Genomic DNA, 19,618 nt, shown 5'->3' on the forward strand with positions numbered 1-19,618 from the left:
GTCATTCCCAATTCTGACTGAGCTGATGGTGTTGCTCAACGTCATTTTGCACAGCCGTATAGGTTTTGCGGGGAAACCAAATTCAGACATAGCGGCATATAGGCAGCTCCTTTTCGTGCTGTCGAAGGCGGCTTTAAAGTCGACGAAGAGGTGATGTGTGTCGATTCTCTTTTCACGGGTTTTTTCTAAGATTTGGCGCATTGTGAGAATCTGGTCGATGGTAGATTTACCAGGTCTGAAGCCGCACTGATAAGGTCCAATCAGCCGGTTCACGGTGGGCTTCAATCTTTTGCACAATACACTTGAAAGGACCTTATATGCGATATTAAGAAGGCTGATTACACGATAGTTGGTGCATTTTGCAGTATCCCCCTTCTTGTGGACTGGGCAAAGAACACTTAGATTCCAACCGTCGGGCATGCTTTCGTCCGCCCATATTTTGCTCCTCGCCGCCGAACTTGAATAGCTCCGCAGGCAATCCATCAGCGCCCACGGCCTTGTTCTTTTTCAATCTGGTTATTGCTATTGTAACTTCGTCATAATCGGGCGGTTGGACATATATTCCATCATCATCGATTGCGGGATCGGGTTCTTCATCTCTGCAAGGTGAATTGCTGCCTCCATTTAGGAGAGCAGAGAAGTATTCCCTCCATAATCTAAGCACTCTCTGGACATCAGTTACAAGGTCGCCGTTTTCATTCCTACAGGAGTTTGGCCCGGTTTTAAAACCTTCCGTCTGTCGCCGTATTTTTTGGTAGAATTTTTGGGCGTTATTCCTGGTGGCTAGCAGCTCAAGCTCCTCGCACTCACGCCTTTCTGCTTCTGCTTTTTTCTTCCTCAAAAGGCGTCTCGCTTCCCTTTTCAACTCACGATAGCGTTCACACACTCCTCTTGTTGCGCTCGCTTTTAACGTAGCCCTGGAGGCAGCGTCTTTTCTTTCGGTTGCAACGCGGCATTCTTCATCGTACCAGTTGTTTTTTCGTGGCCGCCGGTAACACATTTTTTCCTCGGCGGCAGTACGAAGTGCTTTGGAGATATGCTCCCACTGCTCCTGTATTCCTTCAGGATGAGTTGTGCTCTCAGAGAGAAGGTGTGAGAGTCGAGTTGCGAAATCATTGGCAGTCTGTTGTGATTGAAGCTTTTCGACGTCTAGCTTTCCTTGTGTTTTTTGTTCCTTGGTTTTAGCCGCGTTGAGGCGGGTGCGTATTTTGGCTGCAACGAGATAATGGTCCGAGTCGATGTTAGGTCCTCGGATCGTGCGCACATCTAAAACACTGGAGGCATGCCGTCCGTCTATCACAACGTGATCGATCTGATTGCGAGTATTTCGATCAGGAGACAGCCATGTAGCTTGATGTATTTTTTTATGAATGAACCTCGTGCTGGATATGACCCTGTTTCGAGCACCGGCAAATTCAATCAGCCTCAGTCCGTTAGGAGAAGTTTCATTGTGTACTGAACTTTCCGACTGTAGTCTGTTTTTGATTCATGTTAAGGTAATTAAAGGACGTAGCTCACGATTCGATGGTATTTAATGCAATTGCATAGTTTTATTAAACCATACACAAATTTCTATGAATTTGATTTATTTGAAAAAAATTTCGTAACTATTACTATAAGATATTAATTTTTTGTCATACTCAGATCAAAATTGAGCAAATTGATTGAATTAGTTCAGCACGTGATGATAGACAACGTTCTTCGTTTGAGCGTTTTCTGCGTAAAGAAATAAACTGGATGGTTTGCCAACTCGTGAGCAAGCGACATAAAGTTGGTCGTGTGCGAAACATGGATATTCCGAATTGATTCTGCAAACTTTAAGGGACTGACCTTGGGACTTATTAACTGTCATTACAAATGCAAGATGTGCCGGAAACTGAATTCTTTTAAAATCAAAGGGAACATCATTTGGCGTCATGGGTATTCGGGGTATTAATACATTTTCGCCTTCATATTTACCCTGCAAAATTGTTGCTTCAATGACATTTCCCATTAGTTTCTTAATAAAAGTTGGCCTATTTTGTTAATAGCCACTACATTATCTTATTGTTTTGTCTGGGTGATACGGTATCTCCTGCTTTCCTAAACTGCAGCAAAAAGTAGTTTTCGACAAAAATGGTACTTAGCAGGTTTACACTCTAAGCCGACGGGTTAATGACTATAGAATATTCACCCCTATTACGGTTGTCAACGTCAACCATCACTTCGTATCGTCGTCGACATCACGTCGTATCAACATCAATGTCACGCCAATGCATAATTGGTATTTACTAAGGCAATGTATTGATGTCGACGTGATATCGATAAAAATACGATCCCTATATTTTTGACAGCTGTTTATTTACAATTTGTATTGAGTTAATTTTTTGTTTAGCGGACAATTTGTGGATCTAAATAACTGCTGAAATCTTTTAGTGCACAATTAAGCATTCCGGGCAAAATACACACAAGGAATTTGTTTACGAACTTTAGTGAATATATTGTAGATGATTGGATTTCTCTTTAGTACACCATTAGCAACTCCCTACCTCCCACAGCGTGGTGCACTAATGGAAAACTTAATCGAATTCGGGAGAGGTATCAAAATACCCGAATTGACCTCGGTATTAATAATCTGAAGGCGGAAATAAAAAATCCTTGAAATTTCACAAAAACCTTTTAATGAACCACTTGAAAGCTTGCAACTGTTTTTGCAAATATTTACTAATGCAAGTAAAATTTTTATATTCCGACTTCGGATTATTAAAATCTAGGTCAATACGTGTCTTTTGGTACCTCTCCTGAATTTTTTGGGCGTGTTTTAGCAGTCGACCGCTACCCTAGAACATTACCACAATTCTACTAAACTGACTGTTGTTGGTTATTTTGACTATTTTCTGAAATTGAATAAAAATTAATAAATAAGAAGCATAAAAATCATAAAAAAGCTTATTTTTTTGAATTTTTAATAGTTGAATTCTGTATTGCCGCGCTTGTCGTCACGAAAAACTGTGAACGAAGTTTATGCGTAGAGCCGTTCGAAAGTGATTCGCTTACAAACATGTCAAAACTCATTTTTATTTATATAGGTAAGGCAAAGTACTTGTAGCAACCACGGCTAATACTACAAAATGTACGCTAAGATAGATAGCAACCCCATTGTTTCGGCTATTCATTTAGAATTTATTTATGTTTTTTTAAGAAATTCAGCCGTTGCCAATCAATAAAAAAAAAAAAAATCAGACATCTGGCAACACCATTTTTTTTTTCTAAAACCGAATTCAAGTAGAGCATAAGAAAACCGCAGTAGAACGAAGTCTAGGCGTAGAGCCGTTCGAAAGTGATTCGCTTACAAACATGTCAAAACTCATTTTTATTTATAGAGATAAGGCAAAGTACTTGTAGCAACCACGGCTAATACTACAAAATTAGCGCTAAGATAGATAGCGACCTCATTGTATCGGTTATTCATTTAGAATTTATTTATGATTTTTTTTAAGAAATTCAGTCGTTGCCAATCGTTAAAAAAAAAGCAAAAAAATTCAGACATCTGGCAACACCAATTTTGTTTTTTCTAAAGCCGAGTTCAAGTAGAGCATAAGAAAACAGCAGTAGAACGAAGTTTATGCGTAGAGCCGTTCGAAAGTGATTCGCTTACAAACATGTCAAAACACATTTTTATTTATATAGATAAGGGAAAGTACTTGTAGCAACCACGGCTAATACTACAAAATGTACGCTAAGATAGATAGCAACCCCATTGTTTCGGCTATTCATTTAGAATTTATTTATGTTTTTTTTAAGAAATTCAGCCGATACCAATCTTAAAAAAAAAAAATGAGACATCTGGCAACACTAAATTTTTATTTTACTTTTTCTAAAACCGAGTTCAAGTAGATCATAAGAAAACAGCAGTAGAACGAAGTTTATGCGTAGAGCCGTTCGAAAGTGATTCGCTTACAAACATGTCAAAACTCATTTTTATTTATGTAGATTTATATGTTCCAGCGGATTTAATTTTTATAACAGAGAATCACGTTCTGCGGCAAGGTTTGAGCAGCTGTGGCAATGTCGCGTCCTCGAGGGAGAGGGACAAGGAGCAGTAGGATTGACGGGAAGCGAGAAAAAATAACTGGCAGAGTCGGGAGACGGAGAGAAGAAAGGGAAAAAAGAGAGGAAAAACATTGCAAGAATGAAGCTAGAATGAGAAGTTGGCCGAGAGGAAAAGGAGGAAAGGGAGAGTGACAGTAAGAGAAGGAGCAAGATGGAAAGGGATCGGTAATATATTTTTGGATTAGACTAAGGCGCAATGAACGGACGAAAAGGAGCAGATATTCATCCGCGATACATCAACGAATTTTTCGAATTAAAAGCACTTTAATATGTTCAAGACAGTTTATTATTTATTAGGAAAATTTCTTAATGAGGTGCTGACGGGCCATATGCAAAATATTCAACTTTAATCTGTTCCCCCCAACTCATTTTCTTACTGTATGCCAATATATTACTCATACGCCCAGTACACTATTGTACACGCATTCATACATACCTCTTTATTGATAAGGTTGGCGTTCTCTGTAACACACCAAAGAACTTTTGCTTCAGATAAGATCAGAAATGGAATAAAGTTGCTTTAAGCCGGAGTCATTGGTGCCGTATGTCGTATCGCTGTATCCGTATCCCTAACGTAATCAGCTGTTTATCGTTACGACGGTAAACCAAAACCCAATTGGTTGGCTACGATACTCATAAGGTTGGTCGAATCAGCTGTTAAAAGGTTACCGATACGGTTACCGATAAAGCACCAATGTCTCCAGCTTTATTGACCTTACATATACAGGGCTGTCATGGAATCCAATTGTTGTCGGAATCGGATTTAAAAACGACAAAAAAATTACTTTTGTGTCATGAAATGCAATGTTATCGGTTTATGTTTGAATTGGAATTAGTATCGGTTTTAGGTGTTACAGAATCCGATAATATCGATTTTGCTCTCGGAAACAAACCAATCAGTTAAATGCCGTTGGATTTAATTTTTTCATAGTTGATTTTCTTTTGCAGTTGAATATTTTCTAAAAATTTAAGTAAATAAAGGTTTATTTTATTAAAAAAATGTAAATTTACATATATTTTCACTCTTAATAGGGGAAAGCATAAAAATTCTATGCAAAACAGTATTTTGATTGAATTTATGGAGAAACATCGAGATATTGCGAAGGGCTTCACTAAGCACATCATCTAAAATCGTTGACACCGTGCTTCTACCTACACTCATGCTAGAATCCTTGCCAACTGATCTTTGATAGGATCCTTCAGCTAAAAACCGTAACGTAGCTGCTAGTTGCCGAACTGGCAGAACTTTCGAGCGAGTTAAGTGTCCTTCAATGGTGTCCAATACCATTCGGAAATCATCTTTGTTATGCGATAGTATGCAATGTAACTGCAAATACACTATAGCTATTTAGAAGAAATATTTTTAATTACACTGTCTGTGGCAACTCAAATGGATTGCTGCGATCTTTCAAAACTTTCCTTTTGACCTTCTCGCAACTTTCTTCTTCCAATAACAAAAATGCTACAACTGCTGACGCCATTTTGATGTCAATAAATTTGTTTATTTCTGTTTAGATGCACAAAACAATTATTTTATAAAATTTGGCCAAAAAAATTAACATCCAAATTACCGGTGCACCGATAACACTGTAAAACAGTTCATTCGAACATCGCTTTTCTTTACATTCGAAAAAAGCAAAACCAATACGGTTTTATGACACCAATTTAAATCAATATTGGCTTGTAATTGCGACAAAACACAAACCGACATGGATTCCATGACAGCCCTGATAGAGATTTTAAATTTTCGTAGAAGGAATAAATTTCGTTAAAAGTTTATATATATATATTGAAATTTTTTTATTGAAATATAAACATAATAACTTTATTTAACAGTTTTGACTAGAGAGCTTTTTCAGAAAATGTATCTTAAGGTGATTGTTGTCAAAAATATCGCACAAAGTTTGAGTTTCGACCATACACCCACTGTATGTTGGGCTGCACTAAATGAGTCCCCGCCGTTGCACAAATCATCCGTACATACGTGACATGATAACAAATCGACCCATGGAATATAGGGATCTGGAGCTTCACAAGTTTCATCGGTATTTTCCGTATCACCAAAGTAGCAACTACGACGAACATAAAACCGAAATCCATCGACTAAGTTGAGGAGAGAGAATGAAGAGAAGTTAGAATTGTCACAGAATTAAAAAAGAAAACTAATATAAATATGTAAGCATATGTAAGTAAATAGTACAAAATCCTATTTTCACACGTAAGCGATTATTTCACTGCAATTTTCAAATTTGCGTATACCAATTTTCAAAATTAACTTCTTCATTTATGTTGTGCCCTTTACCTTTTCCCAGATTATTGTGCACGAATTCTGAAAAATGCATTATTTTTATACTCAGTTGAGCAGAGCTCACAGAGTATATTAAGTTTGATTGGATAACGGTTGGTTGTACATATATAAAGGAATCGATATAGATATAGACTTCCATATATCAAAATAATCAGGATCGAAAAAAAATTTGGTTGAGCCATGTCCGTCCGTCCGTCCGTCCGTTAACACGATAACTTGAGTAAATTTTGAGGTATCTTGATGAAATTTGGTACGTAGGTTCCTGAGCACTCATCTCAGATCGCTATTTAAAATGAACGATATCGGACTATAACCACGCCCACTTTTTTGATATCGAAAATTACGAAAAACCGAAAAAATGCGATAATTCATTTCAAAAGAAAGATAAAGCGACGAAACTTGGTAGATGAGTTGAACTTATGACGCAGAATAGAAAATTAGTAAAATTTTGACAATCGGCGTGGCACCGCCGACTTTTAAAAGAAGGTAATTTAAAACTTTTGCAAGCTGTAATTTGGCAGTCGTTGAAGATATCATGATGAAATTTGGCAGGAACGTTACTCCTATTACTATATGTACGCTTAATAAAAATTAGCAAAATCTGAGAAGGACCACGCCCACTTTTAAAAAAAAATTTTTTTTAAGTAAAATTTTAACAAAAAATTTAATATCTTTACAGTATATAAGTAAATTATGTCAACATTCAACTCCAGTAATGATATGGTGCAACAAAATACAAAAATAAAAGAAAATTTCAAAATGGGCGTGGCTTCGCCCTTTTTCATTTAATTTGTCTAGGATACTTTTAACGCCATAAGTCGAACAGAAATTAACCAATCCATTTGGTAGAGGCATAGATTTTATGACGTTAACTGTTTTCTGTGAAAATGGGCGAAATCGGTTGATGCCACGCCCAGTTTTTATGCACAGTCGTCCGTCTGTCCTTCCGCATGGCCGTTAACACGATAGTTTGAGCAAAAATCGACATATCTTTAATGAACTTAGTTCACGTGCTTACTTGAACTCACTTTATCTTGGTATGAGAAATGAACGAAATCCGACTATGACCACGCCCACTTTTTCGATATCGAAAATTATGAAAAATGAAAGAAATGCCATAATTCTATACCAAATACGAAAAAAGGGATGAAACATGGTAAGCTAATTGGATTGTTTTATTGACGCGAAATATAACTTTAGAAAAAACTTTATAAAATGGTTGTGAAACCTACCATATTAAGTAGAAGAAAATGAAAAGTTCTGCAGGGCGAAATAAAAAACCCTTAAAATCTTGGCAGGTATTACATATATAAATAAATTAGCGGTATCCAACAGATGATGTTCTGTGTCACCATGGTCCACATTTTGGTCGATATCTGGAAAACGCCTTCACATATACAATTACCACCACTCCATTTTAAAACTCTCATTAATACCTTTAATTTGATACCCATATCGTACAAACTCATTCTAGAGTCACCCCTGGTCCACCTTTATGGCGATATCTCAAAACGGCGTCCACCTATGGAACTAAGGATTACTCTCTTTTAAAATGCTAATTAGCACCTTTCTTTTGATATCCATATTGTACAAACAAATTCTAGGGTCACCCCTGGTCCACCTTTATGGCGATATCTCGAAACGGCGTCCACCTATGGAACTAAGGATTACTCCCTTTTAAAATACTCATTAACACCTTTCATTTGATACCCATATCGTACAAACGCATTCTAGAGTCACTCCTGGTCCACCTTTATGGCGATATCTCGAAAAGGCGACCACCAATACAACAACCACCACTCCCTTTTAAAACCCTCATTAATACCTTTAATTTGATACCCATATCGTACAAACACATTCTAGAGTCACCCCTGGTCCACCTTTATGGCGATATTTCGAAATGGCATCCACCTATAGAACTAAGGCCCACTCCCTTTTAAAATACTCATTAACACCATTCGGTTGATGCCCATATTGTACAAACAAATTCTAGGGTCACCCCTGGTCCACCTTTGTGGCGATATCTCGAAACGGCGTCCACCTATGGAACTAAGGATTACTCCCTTTCAAAATACTCATTAACACCTTTCATTCGATACCCATATCGTACAAACGCATTCTAGAGTCAACCCTGATCCACCTTTACGGCTATATCCCTAAATGGCGCCCACCTATAGAACTATGGCCCACTCCCTCATAAAATACTTTTTAATGCCTTTCATTTGATACACACGTCATACAAACACATTCCAGGGTTCATTTTCATACATGTTTATTTTCCCTTATGTTGTTACCATAACTCTCAACTGAGTATGTAATGTTCGGTTACACCCGAACTTAACCTTCCTTACTTTTTTCGATTAATTTTGATCCCAAATGAAAACATGGTGTGGCAACCGGGTTCGCTTTACCGAAAATGTCTCACTTGTTTGGTGTTAAGTTCCTTAGAAGAAGGTTAAATAGAACTGATCGGTCAATAGAGACCTCAGATAGACTGTATATGGACAAATCGAATTGATTTGTACACTCCTGCTCTCTTGACTAATAAAATAACCTTTCTAAAGCCTACCCTTCTTGTATTTTTGATATCCGGTGTCGAAACATTGTTATACTACCCGGTAGTTCTCTGGAACACTCAGGACATATTCCTGATGTTTCACGACTTTCTCTATGTTAACGATCACCCTATGCAGTGCAGTCTCCACCGATTTGCATTGGAAAGGTTATTGTACTGAAGAAAGACCTTTTCGTCATATTCGAAATTACAAACACATTTATTTGCCGGTCGCATGGAAGACTAACACGATTAACCTCAGTGAATTAAGGTGCCTAGAAAATTTCTTCCGTTAGTACGCCTCTCATGAGATCCGACTAAAATTCCCAGAGCCGCAGTTTCGAAGAGTTAACAAAATCATTTTTCATAAGGTGGCACCTTATCGCAGCGTACCAGAAACATGTTAATCTTCCAAAGGAATTCGAAACGTGGTAGTTTTTTTTGAAGAAACGCATTAATCTCACTAGGGTTTTCAGTAGAAATGCCTGTGGCCTTTATGTTGCACTTATGTTGACTGATCTGCAAGAGGGTGGAACGTGACTCAGTTTAATACAACTCTGAAAAACTCTACATTCATTCCATCTGCTAACTGCCGGGAATACGCCCCTTTTTTCGGCGATTCGAACTCCGTAAAAGTATTATCACCCTCTCAATGTCGCTATATATCCTCAACCCTGGAAAATTTAGCTCCGTATTTGGAGTGTGGATTTTGTTTAATAACTCGTCCGCATCCTCTGCACGGGCAATGAAAGAAACGTGTTTCGAGTAGCGTCTAGAGGTGCCCTTCACTACTATTTGGGCATTCCCGCTTTCTTTCTTGATCAGAAGTCCAATGACTGATCATAAGACTACCTTCAACCTCGCTGGAGCACTCGATGTCCGCACAGAAAATTTTCAACATTACAACATTCTTAATTTTCTGAATGAATAATCCTGTTCGTACGGCCAACTGCTCGACAAGCCGTGTCCAGCGATCTAATACCAAATATGATGAAGAAAAAACCACAGCCACACCATCGGCTCTCATGAGATCCGACTAAAATTCACAGAGTCGCAGTTTCGAAGGGTCAAGAAAATCATTTCCGAGGTAATCGGGCAGGTAACACAAGGTGGCACCTTATCGCAGCGTACCAGGAACATGTTAGCCTTTCAAAGGAATTGGAAACGTCGTAGTTTTTTTTTTGGGTAAACGCATTAATCTCACTAGGGTTTTCAGTAGAAACGCCTGTGGCCTTTGTGTTGTTTTTATTTTTAAACGGTTTTATTTAGCTTGACTTGACAGGCTGGTTGGTTGGTTGGGTGGCTGGCACGAATTTTGTAATTGAAATTTAAGTAACTTCCCGATAAGCTACAAGCTTGAAACTTGGAATATAGTTCAGAACTCGATGACAATGCAATAATAAGAAAAAAATCGCCGCTAGGTGGCAAGGGTCGAGATATTCACAAACATCGTATTTGTGATCCGATTTGCTCATATTAGGAACACATAATACATACAAGAATAGAAAGCGACCTATGAAAAAAATCGCCGCTAGGTGGCGCAAGGATCGAGATATTCACAAAAATCGTATCTGTGGTCCGATCTAGCTCATATTTGGAACACATAATACATACAAGAATAGAAAGCGACCTATGAAAAAAATCGCCGCTAGGTGGCGCAAGGATCGAGATATTCACAAAAATCGTATTTTTTGCTCATATTTGGAACACATAATACATACAAAAATGGAAAGCGACATATGAAAAAATCGCCGGTAGGTGGTGCAAGGATTGAGATATTCACAAAAATCGTATTTGTGGTCCGATTTGGCTCATATTTGGAACACATAATACATACATGAATGGAAAGCGACATATGAAAAAATCGACGCTAGGTGGCGCAAGGATCGATATATTCAAAAAAAATCGTATTAGTGGTCTGATTTGGCTCATATTTGGAACACATAATACATACTAGAATAGAAAGTGGCATATGAAAAAATCGACGCTAGGTGGCGCAAGGATCGAGATATTCAAAAAAATCGTATTTGTGGTCTGATTTGGCTCATATTTCGAACACATAATACATACAAGAATAGAAAGCGAGCTTTGAAAAAATCGCCGCTAGGTGGCGCAAGGATCGAGATATTCACAAAAATCGTATTTTTGGTCCGATTTAGCTCTTATTTGGAACACATAATACATCCATGAATAGAAAGCGACATATGAAAAAAATCGACGCTAGGTGGCACAAGGATCGATATATTCAAAAAAATCGTATTTGTGTTCTGATTTGGCTCATATTTGGAACACATAATACATACAAGAATAGAAAGCGACATATGAAAAAAATCTACGCTAGGTGGCGCAAGGATCGAGATATTCAAAAAAATCGTATTTGTGGTCTGATTTGGCTCATATTTCGAACACATAATACATACAAGAATAGAAAGCGAGCTATGAAAAAATCGCCGCTAGGTGGCGCAAAGATCGAGATATTTAAAAAAATCGTATTTGTGGTCTGATTTGGCTCATATTTCGAACACATAATACATACAAGAATAGAAAGCGAGCTATGAAAAAATCGCCGCTAGGTGGCGCAAGGATCGAGATATTCACAAAAATCGTATTTGTGGTCCGAGCTGGCTCATATTTGGAACACATAATACATACATGAATAGAAAGCGACATATGAAAAAAATCGACGCTAGGTGGAGCAAGGATCGATATATTCAAAAAAAAATCGTGTTTGTGGTCTGATTTGGCTCATATTTCGTACACATAATACATACAAGAATAGAAAGCGACCTATTAAAAAAAAATCGGCGCTAGGTGGCGCAAAGGTCAAGATATTCAAAAAAATCGTATTTGTGGTCCGATTTGGTCCATATTTGGAACACATAATACATACGTGAATAGAAAGCGGTCTATGATGTCCGAATTTGGCTCATATTTGGAACAAATATTACATAAAGTCCGGTAGAAGTGACATCAAAATATTTTGGAGTTGGAGGAGGGGCAAGCATACGTGGCGCAGAGTCGAGTAAAGTCTATGGAAGGATTATGTATTGAGGACTTAGATTATAACGAATTGTGAGGAAAGAGTCCTTATAATAATGAGTCACTAAATGAACTAAATAGAATGGGAAATAAAAAAAAAAATAAAGACTAAAACTTGAAAAAAAAAATAATTAAAAAAAAAATTTTAAGTTAAACGGTTTTATTGAAAACAATACTTACATGAAGTAATAATATTACTAAAAGCTAGAAAATAATTAGGTAGGTCCTACACCCAGAAAAATAACATTGGTTAAATCTAACAATTTCCGTGGTTAATTTTACTACAATGGAAATTGTTGTTGCAAAAATGCTCAGCTAACTGCAAACGTTGGTCAAATTAACAATTTTTTTTCGGTTAGTGCATACTCTGTATAATTTGTTGTAATTTAAACAATTTTATCTTGTTATATTAACTATTAGAAAAAGTTAAATTCTTCCTTATATTTTGTTGTTTTTTCTTACCAATAAATATAGTAGAATTAACCAATTCAAAAATTGTTGCTTTCTTCGCTTACTATTTCGTTTGTAAAATTAACCGGCGTAAATCGTAATTTTTTTAATGTTATTTTGTTAGTGTGATTTAACTGATCTTATTTGGTTAATTTTGCTATGAAATTGTTCATTTCATAAAATCGTTAAACCAACCATAAACCTTGGTTAATTATACCAGTACCAATCGGTTAAAATATTTCTCCCTGAAATTGTTGTTGCTTTTTAACCATTTTAAAAGGTTATTTGGACATTGGAAAATTGTGTTACTACTATTCCTTGTGTTAAAGTAACCATTGATACAGCAGTTAAAAAATAAATGACAGCAATAATAGAATCCGACGCTCATTTCAATCAGTTCGTTGAAAACTTTGAGGAAGCCGGTCGTGCGTGAGTATTGTGTGTAAAATTACAAAAATGGAAAAGAATATTTTAGAATCTTCTGAAAAGGACGGACTAGAATATTTATTAGAAACTTGGGGATTCAGCGACATTTTACAAAATTTACAAGGTAAGCTTATTAATAATTAGTTTTGTAAATTAACAAATATGCTGCTGAAACTGCGTCATGCAACCATTCCGTTATTTGGCTTTGGTTGTGTTGTTGCTTTTATTGCTCACATAAAAAGTGTGGAAATAATTACATGCATCGATTGTAGTTTGTAAAAAAAATAATTAAAACTTATTAAATGTGCAATATTTTCACGAATTGTAGATGAATCTATTACACTTAAACGGCTAATATATTTGGAAGGGCAGGACTTGACATACTTATTCCGGGAACGTAAATTAGGAGAAAAAGTGGAGTTTCGTTTCAAGCTTCAGCAATGGAAAATCGCAAATGTAAATACAAACATAAAATTAGAATTTTATTTGGTAAACAAAATAAAACTTTTTTATTTAAGGGATGTGCTGATGTTAAAGCCTGCGATACAATATCTGTTGATACGACTTTCCTGGAAGACATTGAAAATTCACCATATTTAAAATGCAGCCAATCAACAAGCACTTCTTCAAAAGTTATCAACGATCCTCATGGGTACCGCGGCTCCATTGTAAGTATGTAAATATCTTCAGTGTATAATACGCACAATAGAGAAACATTCAATTATATGTAAAAAAATGAAAATCACATACTAAAACATGTCAATACTATACACTTGAGTATACAACAGGATTTGTTAGTAACGGCACAATTTTGAGTAAGACATATTTCAGTAACGCAGCAATGTTTCAAATATTGAATTTCTTTCACAAAATATATCTGTAAATAGTTCGTATAATTTTACAGATAGAATCACTATAAAAAGTACTTTGTACAAAGTAAGCTATTTTTTACTTTCCAAAACTTTAGATATTTTCGAGATTAAGGACATAACTTTACTAGAAAGTTACGAAGTAGGTTTTCTTTGCATCAAGCACAAAATTGAATGTTTTTCTGAACACTTCCAGTCATATTTGGTTTCACTGAAAGAAAGTAATTTTACAATTATACAGCCGTCCGAAGTTTACAAGTCACCTTTACATATAAATCGTTCTCCAAATGGAAATTTATATATAAGACCGAAATTCTATTAAAACAATTGGGCAATTCACGACAGTCTGCATATAAAGTTATCTGTTTTAAAAATTATGTCTCTCCAGTGTATTTTGTTTTTATAAACTGTGTTCAAAATATAAACAAATAAACAGAATACCTGATAAGCAGGCTTTCGTGAATACACCAAATATATGTTTGTACACACCTCTTTAAGGAAAATTGAGGCATAGGTGCTTTAAACACATTCTATCCTCAAAATTCAAGTCATTTTTTAAAATATGTTTTGCAAAAAGGTTCATGCAAACGGTATGTAATTTTCGTAAAGACTGTTATAGATAATTAAAAATACGCTTTAAAAGCTTTTACTACGCTGTATATTTTTTTTTAGAAGTTAAGTATGTTTACTTTTTCTGGAGAAAATTTTATGTATATTTATTCATACTATATGAACCTATTTATTAATATAAAGTTCTCTGAGAAAGAGATTTCTGAATAAATAAAATTTAGGTATGAAACTGAAAACTTTTGATTAAAACGATGTTAAAAAAAAGAATGCTTGAAGAGTTTAGAATAGATTCTGGTCTAACCTTATTTTTGGTTTTTTTTATTAAACTGAACGTACACATATTCATTTATGCTTAAAACGTTATCTAAAAGACTGTTATGGATAACTTAAGAAGAGCGGAAAAGGCTTGAACATTGTAACTTTTTGTGAATTGTTTGTATTATTATCTATTTAAAAGAAATAAATAAGTTTTCGTGAATAAAATATAAATTGTATGTTTAAATCTTTACAACGTTGATATTTAAATTAAAGTAGATATGTAACCACAAAGATTTTAATGTTATTTTAACTATTCTACAAAAACTTTAATGTATCTAAAGTTGTGGTAGTACTAAACTAATAAAATTGTTATCACACAATTTATATTGTAGGACTACAATTTAATAATAGGACTACAATATAAATAGTACTATGACAATTTTTATCGTTTAGTACTATGTACCACAATTTTTGTAACAATACAATTTTTATAGTAACTTAACAGTAAAAATAGTTAATTCTACAAATTTTGTGGTTATATTACAATTTTTACACTACTTTTTACCAACTTTTTTGGTTAGAAGGAAATAACTATTAATATAAGTTAATTTCACCAATTTTTATAGGTTGGAGCCATACGAACCTACTTTTATGGTTAGGTCAACCAACTTCACAGGGTTAAATATCAACTCTTTCTTTTTGGTAAAATTAACAATTTTTAACCACGACTTCAGTAAAGATTTTTAACTATTTTCTATTGGTTGGTTTCACCCATATTTATAGGTTGGAGCCATTTTAACATAGTTTTTCGGTTAGTTTTACCAATATAATTGTTTGAGTGTAGATTGATGAGGAGTGTGATAACTAGTACCTAGGACCTACCTAATTATTTTCTAGCTTTTAGTATTATTATTACTTCATGTAAGTAGTGTTTTCAATAAAACCGTTTAACTAAAAATTTTTATTTTTAATTATATTATTATTTTATTTTATTTTATTAAAGTCAACGCAGAAACAAGGCGGTCGACTACTGGATACAAAATACAATGGCATCACGTTATACAGCATGGTTCGCATAACACATGGTTTCGAGAGCGTTGGCGTTTTTGGCTACCGACATTCCGCCGGCCTTCCATGAAGCAGAAGAGGGCAGATACAAGTTCCGAAGCCGCTCTGGCAGATAGTCGTGCATAATGAAGTTGGGTTAAGTTCTTTTATCAAAGGCAAAGTGCCTACCCTATTGAGGAAGTAAATAAGTTTAATCTCGTCCCATTAATTCACACGCACTATGAATATCCTAAAACAATTTGTGTTGTAAATGGTGCTCCCCGACTTTGAACACTTATGTACCTTACACTTACCTGCTGTCCACAAATTAAGTATTCAAACTCGCGGGGCACCTTTTCTACGTTTGGTGATACTCCCTAAAGTGCATATAGTTTACTTACTTCCTTTGTATGCCTTCGTTAAACATCCAGTGGCTTTTATACGACGTTCGTACTTTTGCAAATGCGCTGGCATATCCGCATCATCACATAAAGTTTGCTTTATTCCCTCCGGTTCGAAATATTGATTGCAGCGTGGATCAGTATGAGATTCACAATCGTAGCACATAATGGATAAGACTAGTGAAAAGAAAGGTGACTCTATTTCTGAAATCCTTTACAATGTCACTTACCAGCCGATATGCAGATGAAAATAATCGCAAATATTAATGCTGACTTCATTATGTTAAAACTTGTTTCCAAAATTCAGAACAAATAACAGTTGATTTATATTATATTTATACATATACATATATATACATACTTAACTACATATATGTAAGTAATTAAAACAAAAACGTCTTCACCACTTGCTTTAGAAACTAATACCACTGAACCCGTTTGATGCTGGCTATGTTGGAACTAGAGCGAAACTAAAAAAAAATGTTGCAGATTTTTTTCATCGGAGCGGAAATAAAATTTAGAAATGTAAACAAATTTTGATTCTCTTTTAAACATTTGTGATGAGCATTCGCTGAATATGGATTTGGTATTTTAAGCACAATTAATTTATTTATTTATAACGGATATCTGTGGTGCTCTTACTAGGGTGGACGTTGCGGCTATAGCAATTGGCTTTTATTTTCTGTGGTGGTTTAATGATAGACAGTAAAATTTACATTTTGTTGAATCTAAGCCAAAAGAAGCTTTCAAAATACAGCTGGTAAAGACTACATGCTGGAAATGGCTCAACCAACAGGTTCGAAGGTATTTTCAGAGGTACTTGACATTATAGAAAAGAAATGGTGCGAATAGTGGATTAATTAAAAAATTAATCACGATGAGTACGTACGGTGAGTGGTACGACTTCTGTTTAAAAATATAAATATTACATATGTTTTACTTAAAAATATGAAAAATAGTTGACCTTTTATTAATTTGCATTTTATTTTAATTTAAGTGTGCGTTATTTTAAAATTTTGCTTCAGTCTGCAACAGTTTTTTAGCGAATGCGACTTAGGGCAAATGACAACTATTACGTTTCTATTACGGTTATCGGAATGCAGTGAATCCACGAACAGCATTATCTACAAAATTGCCGATCGGTTATGAGAATACCAAATCTCAATACGATTCGCATTCCCCGAGGAAGGCATCCGTCGGATACCGTAATAGGGGTGTATGTATATTGACTCGTTGGGATTATGGCTATTGACTAGAAGGGATGACATACGGTAAAAGTCCATAACGTCAATTGACCTTATGACCCCTTAACTGCCATAAAGTCATTTATAGTTATGACCGTATAAAACGGTTAAAACGTCAAATTGCAAATTGTGACAATGTTGACGATATTGGCATATTGACCAATCTGCTTTTCCGAAATGGTCATAAATTCAACTCCTCATTCCTCAATTGGCCATAAGGTCAGTTACCTTTTTTCGCACCTTCATTAATTAAAATGTTAAAACTTTTTCAATTACTCACTTCATTGGTGCTTAACCTTTTAAACGATTATGGTCATCCAACAAGGCGAGCCAGTGTAGCCGCTTCGTTTTAATTCGTTATACTATGTTGATGGCTGCGTAAAGCTCGTACAACTCGTCATTTAATCTTCGGTACTCCCCGTCGCCAACGCGTAGATATCCGTATATCTTTCGAAGAGCTTTTCCCTCGAGCACTCCCAAGGCCGCCTCATATGATGTTGTCATGGTACATGCTTCTGCACCATATAAGTGACTTGTAAACCACGATTTTCGTTTGTCAAGAGAGGACTTTACTTTTCAATTGCATACCTAGTCCAAAATAGCATTTTTTGGTAAGAGTGATTCTTCGCTGTATTTCAAAGTTTACGCTCGTAAGCGTTCAAAAAAGCGTCTTTCACCTCATCGTTTTTCTCCTAAGTGGAATGATAGTGATGAAAATATTTGGTTTTTATTCGGATAGCTGCGAGACGTTTGTCCACAGGCGTGAACGTCAGTACTTGGCGACAAAGTCTTTCTAAAACCATAAATCCGATGCCGCAACTGCGCTGATTTCAATGGTTACTCCAGTAAATGTCACAGTTTCTTCTTTTCTTGCTTCGTTCATCACATTTCTTGGATAGCGCTGATGTCAGGTTTTGTTTTTACGAGGACATCAACCAGCCGCGCATCTGCACCAATCCCATTAAGGGAACGGACATACCAGCTGCATGACTTCAAAGTCTTTTAAACGTTTACGGGGGTCATCATCAGTAAAAAGTTGTCGTGTTATCCGAGACCTAAATTGATTGGTTTTTATAGGAGTGTGGTTTTATGTGACGGGTCCCAAGCGCAGCGCACAACCCGTTCAGCGGCAATGGAAGTATTACTTGCGCGTTTATATGGAAAGCCGCTTGATCCAGGTCAGACACTGCATGCAGCCGCACCTTCTGGTGGGCAGACGCTGTCAATAAAATTCCCCCACTAGCCCTTAAACCGAATATGACGGAGTGGCCTTGGTAGTTTATCGCTTTCTTACCTCACCAAGAAATGGTGGCTCAGTGGCTACCTAGTGGATACTTGGTCGCAAGCGACCGGAAGTAGTGAGCTGCTTGAACCGCTTGCAAAAGATTCACCCTGGTCACATCTTGGTGAATGGCGACCAGAGCTTTCCCACTTACGTCGACTACTATACGCCCTCCCGTTTAATTGTTTTTTTGAAGAGAGACATGTTATCTGATAAGGCCTCCATTTCCTATAATTTCGCTCAATGAACAAGAAGAAGATCTTATTCAACTAAAAGTTTAGATAACACTGCTCTACAAAATTAAACTTTTTGCATTACCCTGGATCACCACTATATTTTTTTTTTGCTATAGTCCCCTAATTAGGAAAATGGTCGAAATTTAAAATTCTATGGATACGTTTTTGTTTTTTTTCTGTTTTCCAAAATTTGCCTTTTTTGAAAAGGGAGATCCATTGATTTTATCATATCTCTGGAAGGGGTTATCCGATTTTGTTGGAGAAAACAGCATATAATAGTAAATGAAATTTCCTTAAAACTGTTTAAATACCATTTTTAAATACTTATTGGTTTCAGAGTTATTTGCATTGCATTATAAAAAAATGGATCTTTTTTGTATTAAAAATTTCCATTTTTTTCTTCTTTAATTCGTAAAAAATCGAAAGAGACAAAAACTTACAATTTTTATTAGATGATCGTAAAACTGTGAACATTCCAAATAAGGCAAGCTTTATTTCATGAAAATCCATGGAAAAACGGTAATATTATTAACAATTAGGTGAATGAAGGGAAAATACGTATTTTTAATATTTTTGTTTATTTAGCTATTTAAGATACCTTTATTAAAGAAATTCTACAAAATTTAGTACATGAAATATTTAAAAATAGTTTCTACTTTTTGCTTGTCTACTGTAATTTTCTGAATTTGATTCTCGTATAAGAAACCAATTATAATCCCCCATCATATTTTCTTTCCAGAATCCTAGATAACGCTCCTCCATTGACTTAAGTTGTTGGTGAAATCGTTCTCCATGCTCGTCACTGACGATCACCAAGATTTGAAGGAAAAAATTCCAAATGG

At 35.7% G+C, this 19,618-nt stretch overlaps 2 protein-coding genes across 3 annotated transcripts; one reads left to right on the plus strand and one right to left on the minus strand.

The window, feature by feature from the left end:
• Window positions 1–5,895: 5,895 nt before the first annotated feature.
• On the minus strand, window positions 5,896–16,465 carry LOC137242549 (UPAR/Ly6 domain-containing protein bero-like). 2 transcript variants are annotated; one of them, XM_067769821.1, is made up of 4 exons: window positions 16,376–16,465; window positions 16,245–16,303; window positions 16,015–16,191; window positions 5,896–6,195 (listed from the first exon to the last, which is right to left on the minus strand). In XM_067769821.1, the coding sequence occupies exons 2-4, from the start codon at window positions 16,291–16,293 to the stop codon at window positions 5,948–5,950; spliced, it is 474 nt and encodes a 157-aa protein (XP_067625922.1). In that variant the 5' UTR covers window positions 16,294–16,303; window positions 16,376–16,465; the 3' UTR covers window positions 5,896–5,947. The 2 variants fall into 2 exon arrangements, with proteins under 2 accessions (XP_067625922.1, XP_067625923.1); XM_067769822.1 differs by having other exon boundaries at window positions 16,245–16,461.
• Window positions 12,878–13,756, plus strand: LOC137242550 (uncharacterized). Its single transcript, XM_067769823.1, has 3 exons — window positions 12,878–12,993; window positions 13,198–13,325; window positions 13,388–13,756. Exons 1-3 carry the CDS (start codon window positions 12,900–12,902, stop codon window positions 13,547–13,549), a joined length of 384 nt encoding a protein of 127 aa, XP_067625924.1. The 5' UTR covers window positions 12,878–12,899; the 3' UTR covers window positions 13,550–13,756.
• Window positions 16,466–19,618: the final 3,153 nt, after the last annotated feature.

This window comes from Eurosta solidaginis, chromosome 2, assembly GCF_040869045.1.
Source record: "Eurosta solidaginis isolate ZX-2024a chromosome 2, ASM4086904v1, whole genome shotgun sequence".
Lineage (NCBI taxonomy): Eukaryota > Metazoa > Arthropoda > Insecta > Diptera > Tephritidae > Eurosta > Eurosta solidaginis.